The sequence below is a fragment of the Leiobunum rupestre genome, chromosome 6 (genome assembly GCF_980474605.1).
Source record: "Leiobunum rupestre chromosome 6, qqLeiRupe1.1.hap1, whole genome shotgun sequence".
Lineage (NCBI taxonomy): Eukaryota > Metazoa > Arthropoda > Arachnida > Opiliones > Sclerosomatidae > Leiobunum > Leiobunum rupestre.
In genome coordinates, this window is record NC_143389.1 from 50,590,395 (window position 1) to 50,613,841 (window position 23,447).

Below are 23,447 nucleotides of genomic sequence, written 5' to 3' on the forward strand. Positions count from 1 at the left end.
TTATCCCAACGTGTTTGCTATTACAACCATTACCGATGGTCTTACTGGCGATAAATAGATTCCTACTTTATAACAACGCGTGGTTTATAGGCTAACCACATTTTTTTTTATAATTTTAATGAGGTAGTTAAGAATAAATTATTTTTGGAGCTGGAAAATAATTCGAAATAGGTTTTGTGGCAGATAGTCGAACCAAGATTTAAGTTACGCTAGATAATAACAGGTAACAGCGTAACTACTCCCACTTCGGTTTTTATCAATTTGGCACAAGAAAATAAACACGGAAGGGAACAAACGACGAAAAGAAAATGTAAATTTTTCTTCCAACTGAGAAAGAACCGCTCGGCCTAAATAAATTAAAGGAAAACCTTGTGTAGAGAAGGCCCGCTTTTGCGGTTTCAGAATCAGAATTCAACACATTTCACGTAGGCGCCGACAAAAAAAAGGAATATCGGTCGTTGTCCCACCTATTTTCACGAAAACCCACGCGAAAATTGATTTTTCGTTGGTTTTTGCACCCGAAGCTGAGATTTTCTCCTTTATTTAAAACTGATCGCCAGAGAGAGCCTTTTATACAGCGCGCCTCTTCAGAAACAGACCCACACACACGCGACAGAGATATCATTGCCAATGGAGTCTCTCGTGTCTCATTATCACCACCGTAGACAAGTAGAATAGAGTTAATAGACAAATAAATATTTCATTACGTGCAAGTGGCCTCCGTCCTTGGGAGGGATTTATAAGTTACTTTTCTCAATTCTGGATCTTCAGAAAATCAATATAATTCATTAAAGGGAGTTCCATTATGCACTTCCACGTTGATGGTTGATCAACGATTTTCGCAATTCTGCCTCCCGGTTTAACAGAATGTAAGGGTAATTCGCGCAATGACCATTTTTCGATTTAGTTCCTTCTACCTTTAACGACAATAGTCATTTCCAAAATGACCGCGGGTTTGTCAAAATGAGGCCTTATAGCTTTGAAATTTATATGAGTACTCCAAAAATAATGATAAAAACTACACAAAAAAACTAACGAAAGTACCCTTAAAAATATTTTTTATCTGTGTTTAGGTGCGCAAAGTTAATTTCAAGAATAAAAACGAAAATTCATAAACATCCACAGGGGCCACAAACTTCGATGCTTTTGCGTAAAAATTTCTATTGTTTAAAGGTACAATCATTGAGCCGAGTGAGCATTAATCAAAATTTTAATGGTAAACGTATTTAACAGCCGATGCGAAAATATACTACACTTTGATCTTCGCTAAACGACGAAGAAACTTTATTTAAAAAAAATATACTAAGTCATCTATTTTATACAAAAAATAATATTTTAGAGGTTTTTTATTTACTTTCTGCAACCAGTATGTTACAAATGAATGAACGAATGGTTTTATTTGATTTTCGTATAAAAACGAACCCTTTTACAACAGGGCGGCTCCGCTAGGGGGAGCTCAACCAGCATTTTTAAAATTACTCCAAAACAAGTCGTCGTTAGCTCGGCCAATTATTTCAAATAAAGAATTAAGTTTTATTTAATTGAATATTGAGTAGTTTTTACAATACATGTATAAAAAGAAAGCAAATTTTGGTGTCAAAACTATCAATCTTTTGACGACTCGCGGTTGCTACTTAATATACGTAATGTTGGACGGCTAAAGCAAATAATCAGATCCGAATATCTTTTCCGTATGATATGGAGCGACGGAGGAGGGAGATGAAAATGGTAAATGGCCTCCAATGGTGGCCTTCCTCGGACAACCCACACCGTTCGCGAGTCGAAGCGAGCCGGCTTTTTTGGGCGTAGTTCCCTTATATATAAAACATCAAAGCAAACCTGTGGGCAGTTTTTCACTTTTTCGAAACTTTAAATATTTGATCTTTTGAACGAAACGGGGGGGGGGGGGGGACTTTGCCCGCTATGATAAAATGCAAAAAAAATGAATTGATCCCCTAGCGCATGTCGCGAACGTTCAAAGAAACAGTCATCTCAGTTCGAATGGACAAAAAATAACTCTCGTAGAGAATTTCTAAACAAAATTTAAGACGCAAAGTGTGACGCTGCTGAAAAAGCGTTGTCTATTGAAATTGGGTAAGAAATGTATTGTCAGGCACTTCCTATTTCTCTCGCGACTTTATTTTCGTTGTAAGTCGTTATACAATGGTGAAGACGCAAAGTTTATATTAGGGAAACGCGTTAATTGTTAAGGTGTTACTTCATTATACTCGTAACGTTAAATATTTTGCGAAACCCGCGCTACCCGTTAAAACTAATTTTTAAACGTAACTCGTTTACGCCCATAATCGTTAAAAAATGTGTCTTTCTTCTTTTTCTCGTACTTCATTGGTTCTTTTGTACGAATATTTTCTAAAGAGTTAAAGTTAATCAATCTGGAAAATCGAGAAAAAAAGACGAGAAAATAAGCGTAAAGGCGTAACTCCGACGCATCCGGTAGGCTTTTATGGGCAATTTTCGTCTACTTCAGTTTTGTTCTAATAAAAATGTCATTTCCGGTCAGAAAATTGCTTAAAAAAGTCTTAACCCTACCTTCGATCGTTATGGCGAGCGTATATTTAACAATACAGTTAAGTACAGTGGTTCCATATAGAAATAGTAATGGCATAAGCGCGTAATTATTTTTCGCGTAAGCGCGTGAAATTTGTTGCTGAAAGCCATTTCTCTCAAATTTTCGATGAACTTCGGGCTAAGTCATTCATTAGGTCTAATCGGGTCTCTTCTGGTCCCCGTCGCCATAGTGAGCCGCTTATCGTTTGGGGTATGACGTCAACTCCCGCTTAGCTATGGGTTAATCGCTTCGACTAAATGACACACTTACGGAATATAATTTCTATACTTATGGCAATGGTGAAGTTAATAAACCATATCATTAAGACGGTACTTGTTTACGTAAGGCGCGCGGTGGTTGGGAGGTGAATGGGGAAACGAAGAAAATTGATTAAATTAACGCTTGCCCGTGAACTCCGCGACGAGGTAAAGGGGTAACATCGCTGACGAAGCGAGGGGCTCTGACCACGATCAATGGCAACGAAAAATTCTAACAAAAGAAGCGGCTGGTGTTTGATAAAGCATAACGGCATTTCGCTTTGAGAAATGCCAAAATCCGGAATTCTCCATCCGTGGCTGATGGCCTTGAGCCTTACAAACCCACTGGTCAATTGACGAAAAGACAGCCCGCGGGGAAAATTACTTCATTTTCGTACTGATTTCGGAGAAATCACGTGATAATTCGCCCGTTTTATAGACAAGAGTCTCCGAAACCAATAGCAAATGATACGCGCTTCAAAAATTAAAAAACCAAAATATCACTGGGCGCCAAATAATCTTTAAAGCGGAAAATTTTATAATCGGTGATCGAATAATTTCCACAGACAGTTTTCGAGCATTTTGATAACGTTAAAAAATCTGAATTTTGTTTTGGATTTCTTTAAACTAACACGCGAAAGATGGACCCTGTGATCTTGAGGTCGAAACCATTCGCGCGTCATAACTAATTTAAAGGTATAAATTGGAGATTTTTGGTGAACACCCATCAAATATCCGGCCATTTTAATATCAGAAAATGAGTTTAGACACCTTTTCACACGGCGTTAAGTAACAGATTTAAGGCGCCTCCCGGTGCGCATTTCCCTCAGGCCCGCACGTCCATCTCCGAGCTATAGTTTTACGAGGCCATCATCTAGGAACCCGTCTTCTACGTTAGATCTACGGGAGAAGAAAAAAAAGCTTTTAACTTTCACTGAATGTGGGTTGCGAAAGGGAAAGGCAGTGGAGGCCACCGTTGAGTTACGGGTCTGTCATTGGAAGGTTACGTCGCGCGTTTCCTCTGGCGAGAGTTCGTCTTCTTGTCCATAACAGGCAACGCGTTCCGGACTTCTTCTACCCCCTCTACTTATCGTGGTGACGAAACCCACCCCTCTTGATATTGATGTGGAATCGGGAATATATTTTGGAAAAGAACGGTGAAAGCCTTCGTTACTCCGCTCGCAATTTTCCGCAACTTTTAATTTTAACGGAAGCGAGCTAAGAATACAATCCGATTCTATTTCGCCCTCAACATTCCAAACCGGAAACCGATTGGGAAGGGTGTTTTGAGAATGCCGAAATTTCGAATAAAGAAAGGGGCTGCGAAAGAGGGGTTGAGTTCATGACTGATGAAAACAAACGTTTTTTCTGGGCCTACGCAACGAAATCGGACGGGTCACTTATCCGGGATATTTGCTAAGCGCGTCTTATTCTCCCTCGAACAATACACCGATGGATCATATTCGAACTTCTCCGTCACTGAGATTGCGGTACGGGTTTCACCAAAAAAAAAAAACACTAAGAAAGTGGGACGAGTGCTATTAGAACTAAAGAAAACACCGAAATCTCAATTTCAAACTCTATTAAACATCGAAGACACCGAAGAAATATTTATCTCTCAATGTCATTTTCCTTCAAATTTCTCCGCCCCTGTAATTTACCTTGAAATTACGATCACTGACACTAATATTTGCGATCATTTCCTATTAAATTGTAAAAAAAACACACAACGAAATAGTGCGGGGCCTACTTAGAAAGCGCCATCAGGCAGGTATAAATTCTCGATGGAAAACAAAAATTAGACTGACTAGCATCGTGAAATCAGCCAATAGGAACTAAGTAAAGTCAGATACCCGAAAAAAGCGCGCGTCACGAATGACGTATTTCGTTAGAAAGAAGGTTGAAAAAAGTGCGGGTATTCGGGGGAACGGCAAAACAAAGGGCGGGTGGCGAGACGCGAAATCGCTAGGTAGAATTTTTGAATCTCGATAGAAGCCAGTTTCTGAAATACTGGTTGTTGGCGACGGAGCCAGCGCGTTAGGTAACCGTATAAGCTATGGTGGCCGTTTGATAGCGAAAATCTCGTCGATAAAACTTTCGCCGTAAACGCGTTTTCCCAAAGGCCCGAAGCCGAAAGTTACCTCGACTCACGGGCGCTACTTGTCAAAACTTTGAAGAAAACTTGGCGTTGAGCGTTTGATGTCGAAGCCCGTTCGATGTAAACAATTTTCCGAAGGATTTCACGACATTATAGAATCGAAATCGACTATTTTAAAGCTAAAGAAGTAGTTTTTAACGACTGTGAAAAAAGGAGCCGAACTTGGTTTCTGCTCTTGGCCAAAAAAGGATAAATTTTCTTCTCGGCGACGGCGGACTGAAAATGAGTGCGCGTTTGATGCCACGGCGGAATTGTAAGCCTTGTTCTGGGCAACAAGTTGCGATTTTCATATTGATTGTCTTTCTTTCTCGAGTAAGTTTTGATATTTATCGAGTTATTATTGGTATTTGTAAAATACGGGGCCAATGTCGAGGAAGGGGTAAGCTAACTTTTAAGCGTACACGGTAGTTTCGATATCAGTTCGGGAATTTATTGGTTCAATAGGTTTCAGTTTCATAAAAAGTGGATTTATATATCGTTAATCGGCCAGAGGCGAATCCGGGAATTTTGAAAAGAGGGGGTGCAATAGATGAGGTAGCTTTGACTGCGCTACGGCGAGAAGGCCGGGGCTGCGATGTTTTCGTTTCGGTAGAGCTGGTGAATAAAACGCAGGGTTCGTGCGGAATCTGGAAAACGTGGATCAATCAGGGATCTCCAAAATGGAGGGGTAAGATCGGGAATGAGGCCAGTATTTAAAGAATTTCGTAATTTGATTTGATGAAATTATTTAAATACCTGCCTTGATTGAGCGATTTTAAATAGTCAACCAAACCACGCATCTCCAGGTATTTATACACGGCAAGGGTAGCATTTCTAATTTGTGATATTTTTGGCTATAAAAAAACAACGGAACATGCCAAGAAAGAATATTACCTAAGAAAGACAGGTATAATGGTAAAAATTGGTCAGGGATAACTTGGAATAGTCTGAGATTTCAGATGTGAAAAGTCTGTATTAACCCTGAAATTTTACTATAAAGACATCAAAGCTATAAAGTGTTTTTAAATCGCGTGCCTGCCTTTGACCGTAGTAGAGTTCACTGGAAAATAACAACGGCTGGTGGTACTTCACCATAGGGAGCGCCATTACTGGGGAATTATTTTATCTATGGAAATAAAAAATATTATTGACATCAACCTATACTTCGCCTCGTGTGTGATTTTGGCTTCTTTAAAATAACGCCTCATTCCTAATTTGCTAGAACGCGAAACCAACAATAATTATTCTAAAGAAAAACGAACGCCAAATCAAACACGCGTCAAACCAACCGGTTATTTATTACAATAATTCTTCAAAAATAAAGAATAGCAATATGTAATCCCGGAGAAGCCGTTAATTTATGCGCCGTGAAATGAGTTTGTCCTCAAATCTATATTATAATAATCGGCGAAAAATAATTAGTCGTTTACAGATCACCGCGTTTTCGTGGAAAATTGGCTCCCGCATCTAATTAACGGAGGCCACATTGTTCTCCCGACGAACTGAAAATCGCTCCCAATAAGGGCGAAGAAAAGGCCATTTCCGATCAATCGCGGCTTTTGATTCGAACATTTCTTACGGCTTTCGTTCTATTTAAAATTCGGGATTGAAAGTTTGGAGGTAACATTGCGTCGTCTCAGTTTCCGGTTTTCACCTTCGGAGCATTGTTCGTTCGTTTCGGAACCAATTACCAACTCGCTTTTTCTACGTTCTTATTCGAAACGATCGAGACGTTTCGTTCTACGGAAGGTACGCGGCCCGTAAAGTCGGCCCTGCCGCGAGTGGCCCCTCCCCTTCCGAGACGAGAGCCTTTGTGGCCGTAACGAGCGCGCCTATTATTACGCGCTGAAAGGGGCATCAACAGGAAGAAGACGAAACATCAGCTTTTAATAGCGAGGAAAGATTCATTTCATACGGCGGCGGTGATGAGAAATCAGCGCAATTTGACACTTCAGAATATCCAATAAGGGACTCCTATAGCCTTTCGCGAAGAGTTGGATGTACACTTCGAACTCACGTACGAAATTTGAAGATAAGTGTGACAGGGTTGCCACACGTCAGGGAAATCAGGGAAAAGTCAGGGAATTTAAGAATGGACCTAAAAAGTCAGGAAAATGTCAGGGAATTTTTAGAATTTGTAAAAATTTAGGGAAAAGTCAGGGAATTAAATTTTATCTTGGCACTTTTTTAAGGTTATTTTTAGACCAGATCTATGACAAATTCTATGATTATTATTTATTTCCTTGAAAGCTTGGCTAATTTTTTCAACATTGCAATAACCTTTTTACTTAAATTTATTAACTTATGATTAAAGTCAAATAAAAAATAAAAAATTGGCCTTAAAAAGTCAGGGAAAATCTCTTATAATGGTCAGGGAATAGTCAGGGAATTTGAATCTCAAAATTTTGTGGCAACCCTGTGTGAAAAATGCTAAAATATTATTAATTATTATTAATTTAAAAAAGACGCTTTCTAAACTGCTAATGTTATTCGATTGAAACGTGTACTTTCGCCGGCTTCCATTGATTTGTCAAGGAAGAAAAAATAGTGCGAAGCTATTGTACCTCATACCAAAACTATTTTCGAGCGGGTAATCTCAGAAGGAATCGGGTGTACGAATCGTAGGTAATCACGAAAAAGGCAAACAGCCCTCAAGAAAATCTCTGACAATCAGCGAAATCAGTGGCGTAGCTGATGGTCCGCAGGGCCCGCGGGGGGGGGGGGGGGGGGGGCCTCGAGCTTCGGAGGGGGGGGGGGGGGCGCTAACCATAAAAAAAATTAAAAAGGGGGGGGGCCTCATAGAGATTTTTGCGGGGGGCTCTGAGTTCTCAGCTGCGCCACTGAGCAAAATATTTTGAGAAATCAAATAAAGTTTTTCGAAAATCAATAATCAGGTGTACAAACGCGTTACCCCCTCGACTATGACATCGAGAAATTATGGTTTACAACCAACGCAATGTAATTCCTACATTTCACCTCGTTGATCGAGGCGAGCTAGTGGACACCTCCGCGGTTTGGCGATAAAACGGCACCCATTGTAAACTACCCCGAGCTTGCGAAATTAAATGTTTCATTTTTCATAGCCTTCTTTGCTGAGAGTACGTGATATACTTTTGATATTAGTATGATAATTTCGCCACTTGTAGACGTCTATAGTCGCGAGACCAATCGCGCCAAAAGTAGCGCAAATTTGATTTCGACATATCCTTCTTGGTATATCCTCGCGCGGGTTAAACAAAAGCGAAAGAAGAAGACCACCCATTTGAAAAAGACGAAAAGTTCTTTAACCCCCGTCGAAGAGAATGACAAACGGTCGCTATTGAAGCTCACAATCGCGCCAAAGAAAGCAAGCGATTCGTGATGAAACATTCTCCGAAGCGATCGTAGCCGATAATAGGAAAATCGTAGGAGCTAGAACGTCCGTAAAAAAGATCGTAATTAGGCCCCAGATATCCAGCCAACAAAATCGGGAGACGCACTCATACGCGCGTGCTTACTGTCTCGTTAAAAATGCGTCTTAAGCGGTCACCGGACAGCGGGCTAACCAATCGGGTAAAGCGCGCGACCAATATCGTTAACTGTCTCGGTGGAATCAATGTCGTAACGTAGAAAATAGAATGCGATTGTCAATTTCGAAACCAAGAACGGCTGGCGTCACTTTCGTTTGGCTTTTGACACGGATACGGCGATTCTAGAACGCGAGGGGCTCTAACGTAGACGGACGCGAAGTTGCGGAAGGTGTTTACGCAATTTATAAGAAGGTATTTTAGACACTTGGCGCTAAAAACCTCCCAAATTACCTTTCATTGTATTTTTTGTACGTTTACCGCGATACGCGTTCGCGAATGGGGGTTGCGGGACCTAGTTAGCGCCCATTTTTGGAATAGCGTTTTATTCCTTTCCAAAAATTGCCTCGTCTCGGGTTTGACCCAGAAATGTCCGCTTCAGGACGCTGAACTAACGGTTGAGCCCCCTCCCTCTCTCTCTGTTAGCGCCAAATATATTTATAGTATCCCCATTTCGTTCTCCGAAACGCGAGAATTTATCCCAAAGCGAAACTAACGCGTTTCTCTCATTCGCGGAGATTCCTCGATAATCGAAAAACGCGATCTTCCTCCCCCAGAAGCGAAATTCTCGTCGTTTTTCGCTTTTTCTTACGCTCGTTTTACGCGTTTTTTTATCCGATTACTCGTTATGGAAATTCCTCGCGCTTCGTTTCCTTCTTCCTAGCGTGACGAATTGGCTTCGAAATCTGTTATTAATTGTTTGGAAGACTCTTAACTTTCCGCGGGTTAAGTTCGGATTTTGTTTTTCCAACGGCCGGCGTCATAAATTAAAACGTTCGTACTTGATTGATTTGTTTCGTATTTAAATCTAAAGTTCGTTCTTTCAAACACGCCGGAAAGTGTGGCTTTTAGTTCGTTTCGCTTTTGTGCGCCAAAGAAAACGAGTTTGAAGAGTACGAAATATTTTGTTTCGTATATCTTAACAACAATGGCAATGGATATAACAAATATTCTTTTAATGTTTTTCGCGTATACAATGTACGAAAGAAGATTTCGAAGGAATGCCGTCTGTAATTAGCGCGAATCTTCCCTCTAATTATTTACGAATTATTAAGTTTTTAAACGTCCCTAAAACCTTTTTTTCGAGTGATAGAAATGATAAACTACGAATATTCGTTAAAAGCTTCATTATTTAAATGAGATTCGCTTTTTCGTTATAATTTCAAATTTCCGTAAAATTCCCGTCGGGTATTTTGGAAGGGTTACCAAATGGTTCGCCTTCAACCTCGCGAAAGGTAATTACGACGTCACTTAAGACGTCGTGTCTGCTTTCTTTCGCCGTAATTTGGGCTAAATCTCTTCGAAAGTTAGCTCATCCGTCAAATTGTCTTTAGAAGTATAGAAGAGTCTATAAATACACGGAAAGTGTCCACCCTAAAAAGAGGTGCTCGCAAAGTGTACTTGTGGTACATGGCCTCGGCGCAGGCCCATTTTCAAACTAAACACCTCGTGACAATTTCATTGTAAATAGGACGCGGCTAATTACTCGCGGAAAATGACTTCGCAAATTTGTACGCGAAATGCGCTTTCTACGTTCACGCCTTCCCTCCCAAACTACAAAGCGTATAACATTCCGGAATAATACGTTATACCAGAAGTTTATATTTTATATATCTTACGAGAGAAGTATCCATTTAAAAAAGTATTTAGGGGGGGGGGGGGTACCTCCTCGAAATGGATCGAGGGGGCGCAAATTAAAGTAATATTAAGTGGCGGAATGGTTAGCACTTTCGCCTCGCAGCAAGAGGAGCCGGGTTCGATCCCAGCTTGTGGCACTGGGTGAAAACCCGGAACAACTCCATTGAGTTTACAAGTTCTCTCCCCACTGGTTTAAGGGGTTTTTCACCGAGACCTTCGGTTTCCCCTTCCATAAAACCTTGTTGAGGGTAACGGTAACGGTAATAGTAAGTGTAGGGAGCTGTTGGCTCGATCGCGTGGCATGCGGGGCTTGTCACCACCCTCCTACGCGTTGTAACCCGCCCACCTGAATTAATAGGTTCAAAGGTCGCCTGATGACTTAGGCCTAAGGTGGTGCCATAGGTAATAGCCTAGCTGATTATTATTATTATTATTATTATTATTATTTTAAGTCTCAAGAATATAATGGCCTTTCCAAACCGCACCCGCAATGAAATCCTGGATACGACACTGTGAAGAGTTATATAATTGTGGTAATACAAAATGTGTAGTATGGCAATGGACGAAACTAAATGGTCCGCTGAATTCCCTAACAAGACGAACCGAAAATTTCCCCATTAATCCGCGCGCATCACTACGGGCGGATTAATTATTACGAAGTAGCCGCGTCCCGATAATAATAATTACATTGATCAAATGATAAGAAGTCGATTAAAATTTCGGTAAACCGGCCCGATGCGGATAACGAGTTGAATTCAGTGCTTCCAGAGTTCGACACCCGCCCCCCCCCGTCATCCAAATAAATCCCCACCTTCGCTCCAAAGTTAATGACGTTAAATTCGCCTCCGAGTATAATTACGCTTGTAATATACGTCTTAAACTCGCTTCCCACTAAATCTCGAAACGGCGCGTTTTTAATTCCGCCCGTAAAATCTTTGCGCGTACCATTGTTGATAATTTTTACGCGCGTATCGCGAAACCTTACTAGTGGAAATTAAACTCTACGGGACTCTTGGCGGACGAAGTTCGGGTGAAGGTGCCGACAAGAGCCTACCTCATCTAGTAGGAGTTGACGAGGCACTTTGGCCGGCCAGATCAACTTCAAACCGCGACTACAAACCTCCCAAAACGGGAGGACGCTTTTTTCATATCATCTTAAAATACTCGTTAAAGTAGGCTCGATCTAAAAATAAGAGCGTAATTCAAACGAATGAAATGCCGTCAGTCCGGTGTTACCGGCTCTCTCTCTCTCCGAGAAATAATTTTTCCATTTTAATGCAGAGACAAAACGCGGCGTCCACTTTATTCCCTTTAATTCTCCTTTGTATCCCTCCGCCGCGAACCCCCGGGTTTCCAAATACCCCGCCGAGAGTACGTTATTCGCCCCCCATTTCTCATAGCGTGAGAGAAGAATGCGCGTGTATTTGGCGATAGCAATTATCAGAATGTAGACATGATCCCCGATACAAACTCGCTATTTGGAAGGATAACGCGCGGCAAAGGTCAAATTTCCGAGTTTGACCTCAAACCGAAACTTTCTTTGCCATCCACGCCTCGTGGTTACGCGATTATCTTCGAGGTTTTTTATGAAGTCGTATTTAAGTTCTCAAAGGATCGGACACTCGCTCCGCTGGTATACCAACCAGCAAGACCTGAAAAATCCGGATATTAGATTGAACAAAAATCGGGAAAACTCCGTATAATTAATGAATTTAAAGGTAAATTCTCGACGAATCGTTTTACTGCAGATGCCCTTATCACGTTAGAATTCCATATAACGGCTGTAGGAGAAAATTCGAGGAGTTAAATTTAAGAACATTTTCCAGAGTTGGCAAACTAGGCATTTCAATCTTAAAGTTGGCAAACTTAGAATTTCTGGTTTGAGTCTATTTGATCGATTCCCAAATGATCGAACGGGTCACATTTGATCGAATTTCCATTTGATCGAAAGCTACTGTAGGGTAGCTACTAGTTTTTGGGAGTAAATCGAAAAGGCAACATCTAGTCAGAATGAGATACAGTAGACTCTAATACAGAAAAAAAAACCTGAGCGCAGTGACCTATTAAAAAAACGAACTCTGTACCTAATTTTTAGCAATAGAAGGGCCGTGAACGTGGTCAGACCCCTCGTATACAACGGTGCCTACGCGCCTACGGCGCGCGTACATCAGCCTAACCTAACCTAACCTAACCTGACCCAACCTGACCCTATTTATATATATCAAAAACAACGGGCCGTTATCGTCGATGTCATAAAAAATTCCGTCATATAGTGTATAAAGTAAAAATCTCTTCCAATTTGTGGCTTAATACAGTTAAAGCAATGAATTATTCCATCATTATTCCTTCTGCACTTCATATTGACATTCGGTAAAATAAAAACATACCAACTGGTACTATAAATACTTTTGAATTCGATCAAATAGTATTCGATCATTTGAAGGCTCGATCTTATGAAACAAATGACAAATGGGATTCGATCAATTGCAACGTATAATGATCGACTGTCGATCACATATTTTTCAATCAAATGGACCAACACCGAATTTCTATATTTCGTAGTAATATGATATTTGCTTTGTTATTTCAAGAATCTTCAGTTCGTTAAAATATATTTCAAACGATATAATATCAATGTTTGTTCAATTATGTGTCGCTCCTCTAGATGCATTGGTGACGGTCCCGAAATCCCAATCCATATTGAGCCTTTTTCCAACTCTATTCTATCCTGACTAAATTCCCAACGCTAATTTTTATTTAATTACCATAGACAAAGTAGTAGCATCGTTGAAACTGTGTTTTTGGTCGTATCTATTTTAATTTCAGTGATGTTTAACATGTTGGAAGAACTGATGAAGAAATTGATGAAATTGAAAACTCTCTACAAATGAGAAATTTATCAAAAACTCGTTGGACTACTCGGACCGAAAGCACCGAAGCAGTTTCTACTTCATTTGAGATTATAACGGATGTTTTAAAGGATATCTCAACTTCATATAATTTTGATACGAAAACGAAAACCAAAGCTAGACTTTACAAAAAAAATGATGCGCTTCGATTTCATTATTTTCTTAATGTTCATGAAAACAGTATTACGAAAAATGGAACTTTGAACCGAGGCTCTTGAATCAACGAATTTAAACATTGTTGATGTTGTCATACTCTTGGAGGAAATATCGTCAGACAATGAAGGTCAAAATAATCTAGTTGAAAGCGCTATAGTATTAGCCGCAAAATTAGATATTATCGTGGAAAACGATTTCGTAGCTCCCATTAAATTAGACCACAACAGGTCGAATGCTGCAGCCTTAACCTGACACCAGGTTTTCCGAAAATAATTTAAAATAGTGCTGGACACGCTCACTTCATTTTTGGTTGCCATGGCAAAACGAAAGCCCATTCGTGTCCACCCTTTTAGGGATTTTCAAGTTACAAGAAGGTCTACTTACCAACCGAGTTTGAACCAAATCGAAGATAAATACCTCGGGTAGTCTCCTTGTAAGTTCTCTTTTATAACTGCGGCGAAGCCAAATCTATGAGGGATATTTTGAAAAAGTCTATGGAGCTTAAAACTATTCTTAAATTGGCTTTTTAACTGGTAAAGTTAATTGTAACGGCTGTTATTCGGTAGCCAGCAATGAGAGAAAATTTAGTAAATAAAATTTCGTCAAAAATAGCTTAAGAACTACGATAGCTGATGAACGCTTAGATGATTTAACGCGGATAAGTAGCGAAAAGGACATATAAGATAACCTCCACTTTTCGGAAGTAATCGAGTCTTCGGCTAAACTAAAAACTCTAAGAATTAAAACTACAACTGAACTTCTTTAGTTACATCTTTATATCACGTAACGTGTATATTAAAAAAATACGTAAAAAATTACTAGTAATGTTTGATTATTTTAGATTTTTAGTGAAATTATTAAATTAATTTAATTAGACAGTTGATAGTGAAAAATATATTCCATGAAGTTGACAATTTTTAGGCTTTGAGTTGCCAAAAATTGATCCCCCCCACCCACCTAAAAACTTCGCTACGCCCCTGCCGGTATGTAGATAATTAGATGTTTTTGTTTTACATTTTAGGGAACCGCGAGAGATGAAAGTTTGGCAATATTAAATGAGGAAATTTGATGCTGGCCTCCCAAAACGCTTTTGTCGTTTAAATTTCACGCTTCTCGGCGGCGACGATAGTAACGGGTGTTTTCTTCGAACGCTCATTCCGAGAAAGGCATCTCGTAAGACAGCCCGACCGGAAGTGATACGACGCAAACTGCACCCCTTTTCGGGGCTTCGGTACGCTTCCATTCTAGTCGACCACGAAGGTGGTAAACAAATTTCCCAAGTACTCGTACGAAATATTCGAACAGAATGTCTGCGCGTTGCGTCACGCGTGTCCGTGTCGTTCCCAAAAAGCCTTCTCTCTTTTTATCGTTGGTAGCGCCCCGGGCAGGTACGCTTTTGCGCAATCTAAATTCCGACTAAACGACAGCTCCTCGGAGCGCGGATCGTGACCTTGAATAATTTCGTCGGATTTGTAATACCGTAGTATCAAAACCACGAATTTCCGTTTACTTTATTTGTCTATTCGTTGGAGTCATTTGCTTCGTAAGCTTTATTCTAGGCGTTCACCGTCAACCGACGCTGGTACGTAAAGTGTAAAGTCTAGAAAATAATATAATGTCAAAAGTCATATTCTGGTTTGAATCGAGTCTTACGTTCGCTTTGAACGCGAATTTTTCGACGCTCTCGACAACCGCAGAAAATATAGAAAAGGAATAGCAACTCGACTCATTTTAGGCCTGTTAATTTCTGTAATGTTACGACTTAAGCGCCGTTTATTCCTAGCTCGTTTGTTTATTTGGAATGTTTTCGTTGCCGTGGTAACGAGTTCACGTCGGCCATGACACAGCCATGGTGGTCACGTGATTATCCGAATCCCAGGATCGTGCGGTGCTTGGCCTCGTGATCTGTGACGTGAAATAACGTTACGGCGGCCGTTTCAAGGCGGAGCTTACGCCTACGACTGTACGAGCAAGCGCCGAATTGAAATTAACCGAAACCCTGTAGCAAAGTTTCTATTCCTTTGTATATTTTCTACGCGACAAGCTAATCAAGTAGCGCGTTTGGCATTTTCTTATTTTTCTAAAGTGCTATAAAAAAGAAAATTAAGCTGTCGTGTTCTTTGACTTGAGGCATTACGTAGTAGGAATAATAAGATACATGGGCCGCTTTGTGTTTGGTTGGCACGCCATTAATTTCTTCGGGCCAAAGAGTGAAAGATAGAGTGATATTATCTTTTCGTAATATAGATCAAGTTCGCGATTCAACGAAACCAAGTTAGACACTCGGACTGGTACTCGTATTTAAATGTTTCGAATTCCGTCAATCGGCGTTTCGAATGACAGATTCACTTCGGGCTGATCGCGTTTAAAGGGAGTATAACCTTTTCAGGAATTTGGCAATACATAATTCCCTCCCCTCATTTTTCTAACCACGTGATATACCTAGTGTGAAATACAGTGGTTGTTTAGGAATTATACCACTAAAAGTATCCCTGCTTTGGCAGTGCTTTAATTTTCTCATATCTACTAGAACGCGTTTCGTGAATCTAAAACCACGTACCTCATTATGAAGAAATTATATTTGAATACAAATCCAAACTATAATGATAATAATTAATTTATAGCTCTGATATTGTTGTTTATATGTAAATTAACGGTGCATTTAAAAAATTAACACTAAATATGAAACAATGAAGGTTTCTAGTCAGAAAACCTTTTCAGGGCGGGCACGCTTATTCTAATAGAAGAATTGGGGGTTTCTACTATCGTTCTAGACTAGCGCCACGAGCGAGAAAAGAGAGAAGCTATGGCGCACCCTACCAAACAAGGAGGGTTCTACTCCCTTTAAATACCTCCGGGCATTCGAGACTGAAACTCGCGCTATTAAGTCGTATCTGTTCATTTTATAATCTACTATTACCGAAAGGAAGATCCGCCAAAGGGGTCGAACAAATTTTCCCTTCTAATTTTAAAACGTTGAACTAAAATAACGAGTACATCTTCGTCACCAAATGGTCCCCAATAAGACGTTATCCGCTTCTTAATTAATTTCAATCGCATTTCGGCTGTTTTTAGGTATGGCCATAAGTGACGTAATATACGTAAGTATGACGCTGAGCCATTTCTGCGAATGATAGGCTGTTACGAAGTGATTGCGCTACGTTTCACGTCTTATACTCTCTTCGTTGAGAGGCGAATGTGATGGCGATAAATACGATTGAAAACGCCTTAAGGATTCAGATTCGAAAATAATTACCCGCAGAAACGAAGCTAGTGTTCATGAATTAAGTTCACGTTCCGATTCAATAATATTTGGCCAAGTAAAAGTTAATTTTACTGTTTTAATTTTCAATAACTCTTGGCTGATCCTTGAAATTAACCATTTATCCCAAAGACTAATAAAAGCACGCGGAGAATGGCGAAACAGACAACCAATAAAACAAATCGGCGTCGGAAGAATAGAAAGTGCCATACTTATATATTACGTTACTTATGGTAAAACGTTTCTGAGAAATGGCGAGCCTACGGGGCAGATAAATAATAATTCCGCAACACCTCAACAGCGAAATTATAATGACCGGGGCGAAATACTGAAAGCTATACCTCGGGTTTTATCATTTGGAATTATCGCGTGTTTATAGTCAAATAATATAGAAAAGCGTGTGGGAGCCCAGTCTAGTTTGAGTCGTCGAAGGTCATACCACTCGATTCCCCCGAAACTGAGTGGGCGCTTCCGGATGGAAGGCGGCGAGGCGGTAAAGTTTGCGAAGGTGGTACTCGCACAAACACCTAATTCGTCTTACCCCTTTTACAGCCCTCTGACCGAGGATTTGAATAACTCGAAGCAGCGACAATGGTTTTAAACGAAGAACGTCAAAGGTTTCGCAAACTTCGGTCTGCGGGACTCGTTTTGGGAGTCATTATTGTCGGGAAATGTTGCCCAAAAAGAAATAGAAAATACGAATTGATCATCGGCAGGCGCGAGAAAGTGGCGCAAATGCTTATTAAACGTTTCTCTCCGGACCAAAAATTAACGGAAAAAAATTCCTTCTTTGAGCGAAGGAGCTTTTTCATTTAAAGAATCCTCGAAATAGTAGTCCCACTTTTAAAACTGAAAATTGGGGAAGAAAACTCGATTTGGGGAGACTAATAAGGCTAAAGAAAGTTAGCGGAAGATTTAAATTGAAAACCAGTACGCGTAAGTCGGTAATAAATCGTACGACTCGGAGATAAAAAAATTCAGATTTTTTTAACCGACTGTACTGGCAATAAAATCACACTTCCGTTATTACTGAGAGATTTCTCCAGATAGCAACTAAGATAAAAAGCGACTTTCCAATAAAATTTATTTAAAATGAAACGAAATGTTCCGTCCGGAAGCGAATAAACTTCGCTATATCAGAAGTAGATAATATATATCTCACGGGAGAAGTAAGTTTTCATCTAACTTTTTTTTTTCGAGCTAATACCCAAGGCACCACCTTCGACCACATAAGCAATGCGTGATCAAGTAACAGGTGGCCGGGTTACAATGCGTAGGAGGGTGGTGGCAAGCCCTTCGTGCCACGCGAGCCAACAGCTCCCTACACTAATTCTTACCGTTAACCTCAGCAAGTTTTTATGGGAAGGGGAAACCGAAGATCTCGGTGGAAAACCCCTTTAACCAGTGGGGAGAGAACTTACAAACTCTACGCAGAAGGAGTGGTTCCGGATTTTCACCCAGTGCCACTAGCTGGGATCGAACCCGGCTCCTCTTGCTGCGAGGCTAAATTGCTAACCACTCAGCCACCCCACTATCCTGTTAATATTATATGTCTGAAATACGTTCCTTCTAAAAAAATAGTAAAAGCCAAAATACTTTCTAAAACTATGACATGGATCAAATATGGTTTTGATATAAGTATTTATCCAAAAATATCATTTGTACATTTGAATTGATATCGTTAGAAGGAGAAATACACGTGGTAAATCTCGCCCAGTTTTGGAGGTAATATTTGGATGGATACTTCTCTCATAAGTGTTATGATATAAACTTCTGAGTATATTAAATATACGGACCCGTGTCATGATCCGAAGCGAACTGAATAAATCGATTCGTTATGTCAGGGGCGAATATTTTGTTGCCCTCATCTTGTGACGTCATTAGGGAGAGTGGGACGTAGAGGAAGTGAGTCTTCGCAAGATGACGGAAATAAACGACTAATATTAGATTATCACATTTTGGTCTTACTATATTTTGTTTCCAGTCGTAGAATGAGGTAAATAGATCGCTGTTAACGAGACGTAACGCGTCGAGAAGCGTTCGAAACTCTTGCCAATGTAATAAATAATCAACGTTAACTGTTACGTATGAGGCGACACACAGGAAAACTATATATAATCAATAACATAGAATAGAAACGAAAACGTTTATGGAATAGAAAACAGAAACATCTATGGAATAGAAAACAAAAACATCTATGGAATAGAAAACAAAAACATCTATGGAATAGAAAACAAAAACATTTATGGAATAGAAAACAAAAACATTTATGGAATAGAAAACAAAAACATTTATGGAATAGAAAACAAAAACATTTATGGAATAGAAAACAAAAACATTTATGGAATAGAAAACAAAAACATTTATGGAATAGAAAACAAAAACATTTATGGAATAGAAAACAAAAACATTTATGGAATAGAAAACAAAAACATTTATGGAATAGAAAACAAAAACATTTATGGAACAGAAAACAAAAACATTTATGGAATAGAAAACAAAAACATTTATGGAATAGAAAACAAAAACATGTATGGAATAGAAAACAAAAACATGTATGGAATAGACTCGAAAACATTAATAGGAGCGAAAACTTTCTTTAATAATATGAAAACTTTCGTATAATAGTAACAGAGTGAGTGAGTCGAGCTCTCGAGCGAGTGAGAGAAAAATGAAGTTAGAAAGTTTTCGTTCTTATTATATAAAAGTTTCGGTACGAATTAAATTTGGCTTAGGTCGATAACTCTGCTGTTTAATCAATACCTCGCGTTGTAAGAAGACAAAATTCGTCAAGCCGATCAGTGTGTTCGTTGAAAGAAAATTGTAAGCGCCGTAACTTTAAAATTGAAATGTTTATAAAAACGGGGCTAGTAACCTCCACTTTCGTCACCACATCGAAATTAAACAACTTTACTCATTCTACGGAGCGCTCGCGTACTACCAGACGTTTATAATATCCTCTTACGAGATAAGTCTCCATCTAGGCAGTTTTCCCAGCAGCCAGCGGAGGCGTTCAACGCAGCACGGGCGAATATTTAGCACGTGTATTAGTTCGCCTACCCGATGTACAAAAGAACAATTTCGCGACCGAATACAATTTTCAGATACTTTTATAAAACCAGGTTTAGTAAACTCAATTTATTTTTCATTCATATTTTGGGATAAAAGGTTCACCCCGGATTTTAAAATGTAGTGCCGCATTAACCCATGGCAGGGCCCTTATCCCCGCAACACCCCCTCCCCCTTGTGTTGCATGGGCTCCTAGCCTTCAGCCTAGTCAGCCTTATGTATAGGATATCGCGGCACTGATGGGGTGGCGGAGTGGGTAGCACTTACGCCTCGCGGCAAGAGGAGCCGGGTTCGATTCCAGCTTGTGGCACTGGGTGAAGAACTCTTTGAGTTTGCGCGTTTTCTCCCCACTGGTTAAAGGGTTTTCCCTCGAGTTCTACCGTTTCCCCTTTCCATAAAACTTGAAGGGCTTGTCACCACCCTCCCGCGCGATATAACTCGAATGAATGGCTTTAAAAATCGCTCGATGACTCGGCCCAAAGGTGGTGCTGATTAATGTTATTAATTTATTTAAAAAAATATTTTGTAATAGGCTTAGGAACTCTCTCCTCCGCGAAATGTTATCTTCCGAAACGCGTATTGAGTCACGCTGCGAAAGAAGAGCATTAGCGGCATGGAATGAGATGGGTACTTATGATTATGTACTTCCGCTAGTACCCAAAGCGGGTTCTCGTACCTCTAAAAAATGATCTCCGAAAGAGGACTTGAATCAAAAGAGGGAGGAGGGCTGGAGGCATTTATCAGAACGGGCATCACGAGCGGGCCAACCAAATTGCGCCTTATTCGCGCGGTTTTTGTAGACGAAATGAGACGCGCATTCCGAATCAAAGGGGTTTCGTTCTTTAAATTATTCATGGTTAGATTGAGCGGTTGATAGGCGAGATGATACGGCATCGCGCGTTCTAAATATAGTCTCGTCAACGGATTTGCTTCTTTGATTATTTCGGCCGGCTCGGATTACGATCTTTATGGATTTTTAATTGTGCCATTGTTCCGAGTGTTTTTTCCACGACTATTTACGATTGAATTATTTTAATTTCCATTTCAAAGAGAACGACCCCCGTTTCGTTCCCTTTCTTCAGTTATAAATAATCCCTTCGCTAACTAGTACCTCGCCTTGGTTTTTGCGGCGAAATGTAATTCGATTATAATTAGTGGTAACGGTTACTAGACTTTTGTGACGCTCCGCGATATGTCATCGTTCAATTTGTTAGTACGGCTTTTTAAAAAGAAATTCCAGCCTTCAAGCCGAATTTGCCATCTATACATTTTTTTTACCGTAGATAAAGTGATAGGAATCGGACAGTGGTATTTTAGTCGGGGTCGGCGATGGAGTTTCTTAAACGCATATTCCGAATAGGGTTGACTGATTTAAATCAAATTTATTTAAATCGTAATTAAAATCAAGATTTAAATCGGATGATTTTTAAAAAAATCGTTGATTTAAATCGCACAATGTATTTTCATGGGGGAATAAAAATTGGCAAAAAATAGGTTCTTAAATAATTAAAATGCATAGAAAATCTGAGAAAAGTAAAATAATAAATAGTAATTAATGTTAATTAAGTTTTAATTTAATTCAACAGCCATAAATTGTATAAAAATCAATAAATTCAATAAAATTAATTAATTTGATTTTTATTAAAAAAATCAAAAAAGTGCCAACCCTAATTCCAAATAACAGAAGATAACAGATTTGAAATGTTTACTACTGAGTGAGAAATAATACCTTTCCAAAGTAGAATAATTTGACCCATCGTCAGACGTACAATTTAACGGGTTGAAACGGTTTTTGATCAATTTTTCTCCAGATATTGGAAAGAAACGTAACGAAGAAAATTTGTATTTTTTTTTTGAAAATCCGATACGTTTCGCCCGAACGTCGTTCACACGAACTTATTTTGAACTAAAACTAAGGATAATTAAATTTGAACTAAAGGGACGCAATAGCGTTTGAAATATTCAATATTCCAGGAGTTCATGTCTCCCGCGGGAAACTAGTAAAATTGGAACGCCGGTGTCGCCCTTTAAGAAATTAAATAAAATATTGTTAAACATTGTACAAAAAGTATCGGCAAGATGGGGGATTAACATTCGAGTTGCTATAGTTACGGAAGAAATAGCGAATAGAAGCGGGAGTTCATCAACCCGAGAGGTCATCCCCGAATTTTCAAATTATGTAAATAAGTGGGCGTGATTCGAAAAAGGGTCAGACTGCGCTGGTTGCGACGGCCTTGTTTCGTTTCTGTTCGATTAGATCGCGTCTAAAATTTAAAGGTCACTGATAAAATGTTCAGAGCGTAATAGGTTTCGTGCGTAGCTTAAATTTTGGTCCTAAGTATCGCCGCCTACCGAGTTTTAAATTGAATATATGAAAGCTGTCTGCTCGTTCAAAATTCTCTCTGCGCAATAGCCCCAAGTTCCACCGAAAAACATTGAAATTCCAAAGTTGTCCGCTACTTCTTAACATAAATAGTTGACGGATATTAAGGCAGCCTATAGTCGCTCTAATTAATGTTTTTTTTTGTTATTCTCTTAATTTTACCACCCATTTAGTTTCACCATTACACGATTGGTAGCGCTATAGTAAATGTTTATTTGAACGGATGTCGCTGGTAGAAGATTTATTCCAATATTGGCTTCAATATGTTTGTTTTTATGCATTCCTTTTTTTGGGCATCGAAGTTATTCAATGATACGTTCAAGTTTATGATATCTTAGGAAAGTAGTATATCTATCTTGGCCTTGAAACGTGTTTTGAAAAATCAATGGCGGCTAGCAGCGACAAACGCGAGGAGAACGCGCCTTGCCTTAATTGGGCGCGTCTTTTCTCAAAGCGTTTCAAGGGCGGGGGGGGGGGGGGGGGCGGACATATTCTGAACTTTCCCCTTCCGAGGGTGGCAGGCGCTAAAGCCAATGAGAAATGTACGCACGAAAATGAGCGCTCTCATTGTGCGGGGTGTGTTTGTGGCTCCTAGATGACAGCCCGCGAAGGTACGTGTTTCGAGCGAATAACGTTTAAGCGTTTATCTCTTCATTAATCGGTACAAGACGATTAATACTTATCTCGTAACAGATATATTATTTGCTCGTGATAAATGAAAACGAGCTAACCTTAAAAATATAATCTTTGGCTATCAGTGGCGTATATTAATGGCGTCTTTGTTTGGTATTTTTCAGTGTGACGGTCAGCAGCAGCAACAGAACGAGGCCTCCGACTTCGCGCCTTCGGGTGAGTCTTTGATCCTTTCTTCGAATAGCGTCATTACGTATGTCAGGGTGCAGCTCAGCCGGGGGGTAAAGACGCTTCGTGGAGAGGGAGATAACGAAATTTGGGTGCCGCTCCTTACCAAGGAAAAAATATAACCCTTAAATTTCAATCAGCGTTGCGCAACCATCTGGCGGTACGCTCGGAGCTAGGCTCGACGCGTAACTCGCGTCTCCGAAACTCTCCGGTTAGCGGCTTCTCAATATCGCTCCGAAATGGGTCAAGACTGAGAGAAAAGATAAGTCGGTCGTTTCAAGTACGTATTTGATTGTAATCCCGCATTATCCCCGCGACATCTAACTGGAAGAGTCGACGCGGCTAAAAGACGTTCACTCGTGGTTCTGTAACTTCAGTGACAGGCGTCGCGCGTTTTGTAATCTAATTAATCCCGAAATGGGGGTGGCCAATTAGGCCTTTGTTCCTTATTCGCGAAGGGCTCATTGAATACACCAGCGCCGTCTTCATTGTGGAAATTAAACGCTTAATTAAAAAAGAAACTCTCCGGCTTTGACGAGCGTTGCGAATTTATAATTGATAAGTTTAGGTGGAGATTTGTTAAATTTGTCTACAACTATGTACCTTTTCTGGCATTGTGTTTTCGCGAGTTGTTAGCCCT

The 23,447-nt window shown here is 39.9% G+C and overlaps 1 protein-coding gene across 2 annotated transcripts in view; it reads left to right on the top strand.

Moving 5' to 3' along the window:
* Positions 1–2,075: 2,075 nt before the first annotated feature.
* LOC149941388 (uncharacterized) overlaps positions 2,076–23,447 on the top strand; it is a 41,627-nt gene continuing 20,255 nt past the window's right edge. The window contains exons 1-2 of one of the 2 annotated variants that reach the window (XM_090178449.1): positions 2,076–2,094; positions 22,744–22,795. Coding sequence is in view for 1 of the 2 variants with exons in the window: in XM_090178448.1 (XP_090034574.1) it covers positions 5,207–5,296; positions 22,744–22,795 (142 nt within the window). In the remaining variant the exon portion in view is untranslated. Of the gene's footprint in view, positions 2,095–4,836; positions 5,297–22,743; positions 22,796–23,447 lie in introns of those variants that run through there. The other variant, XM_090178448.1, reaches the window with a different exon arrangement.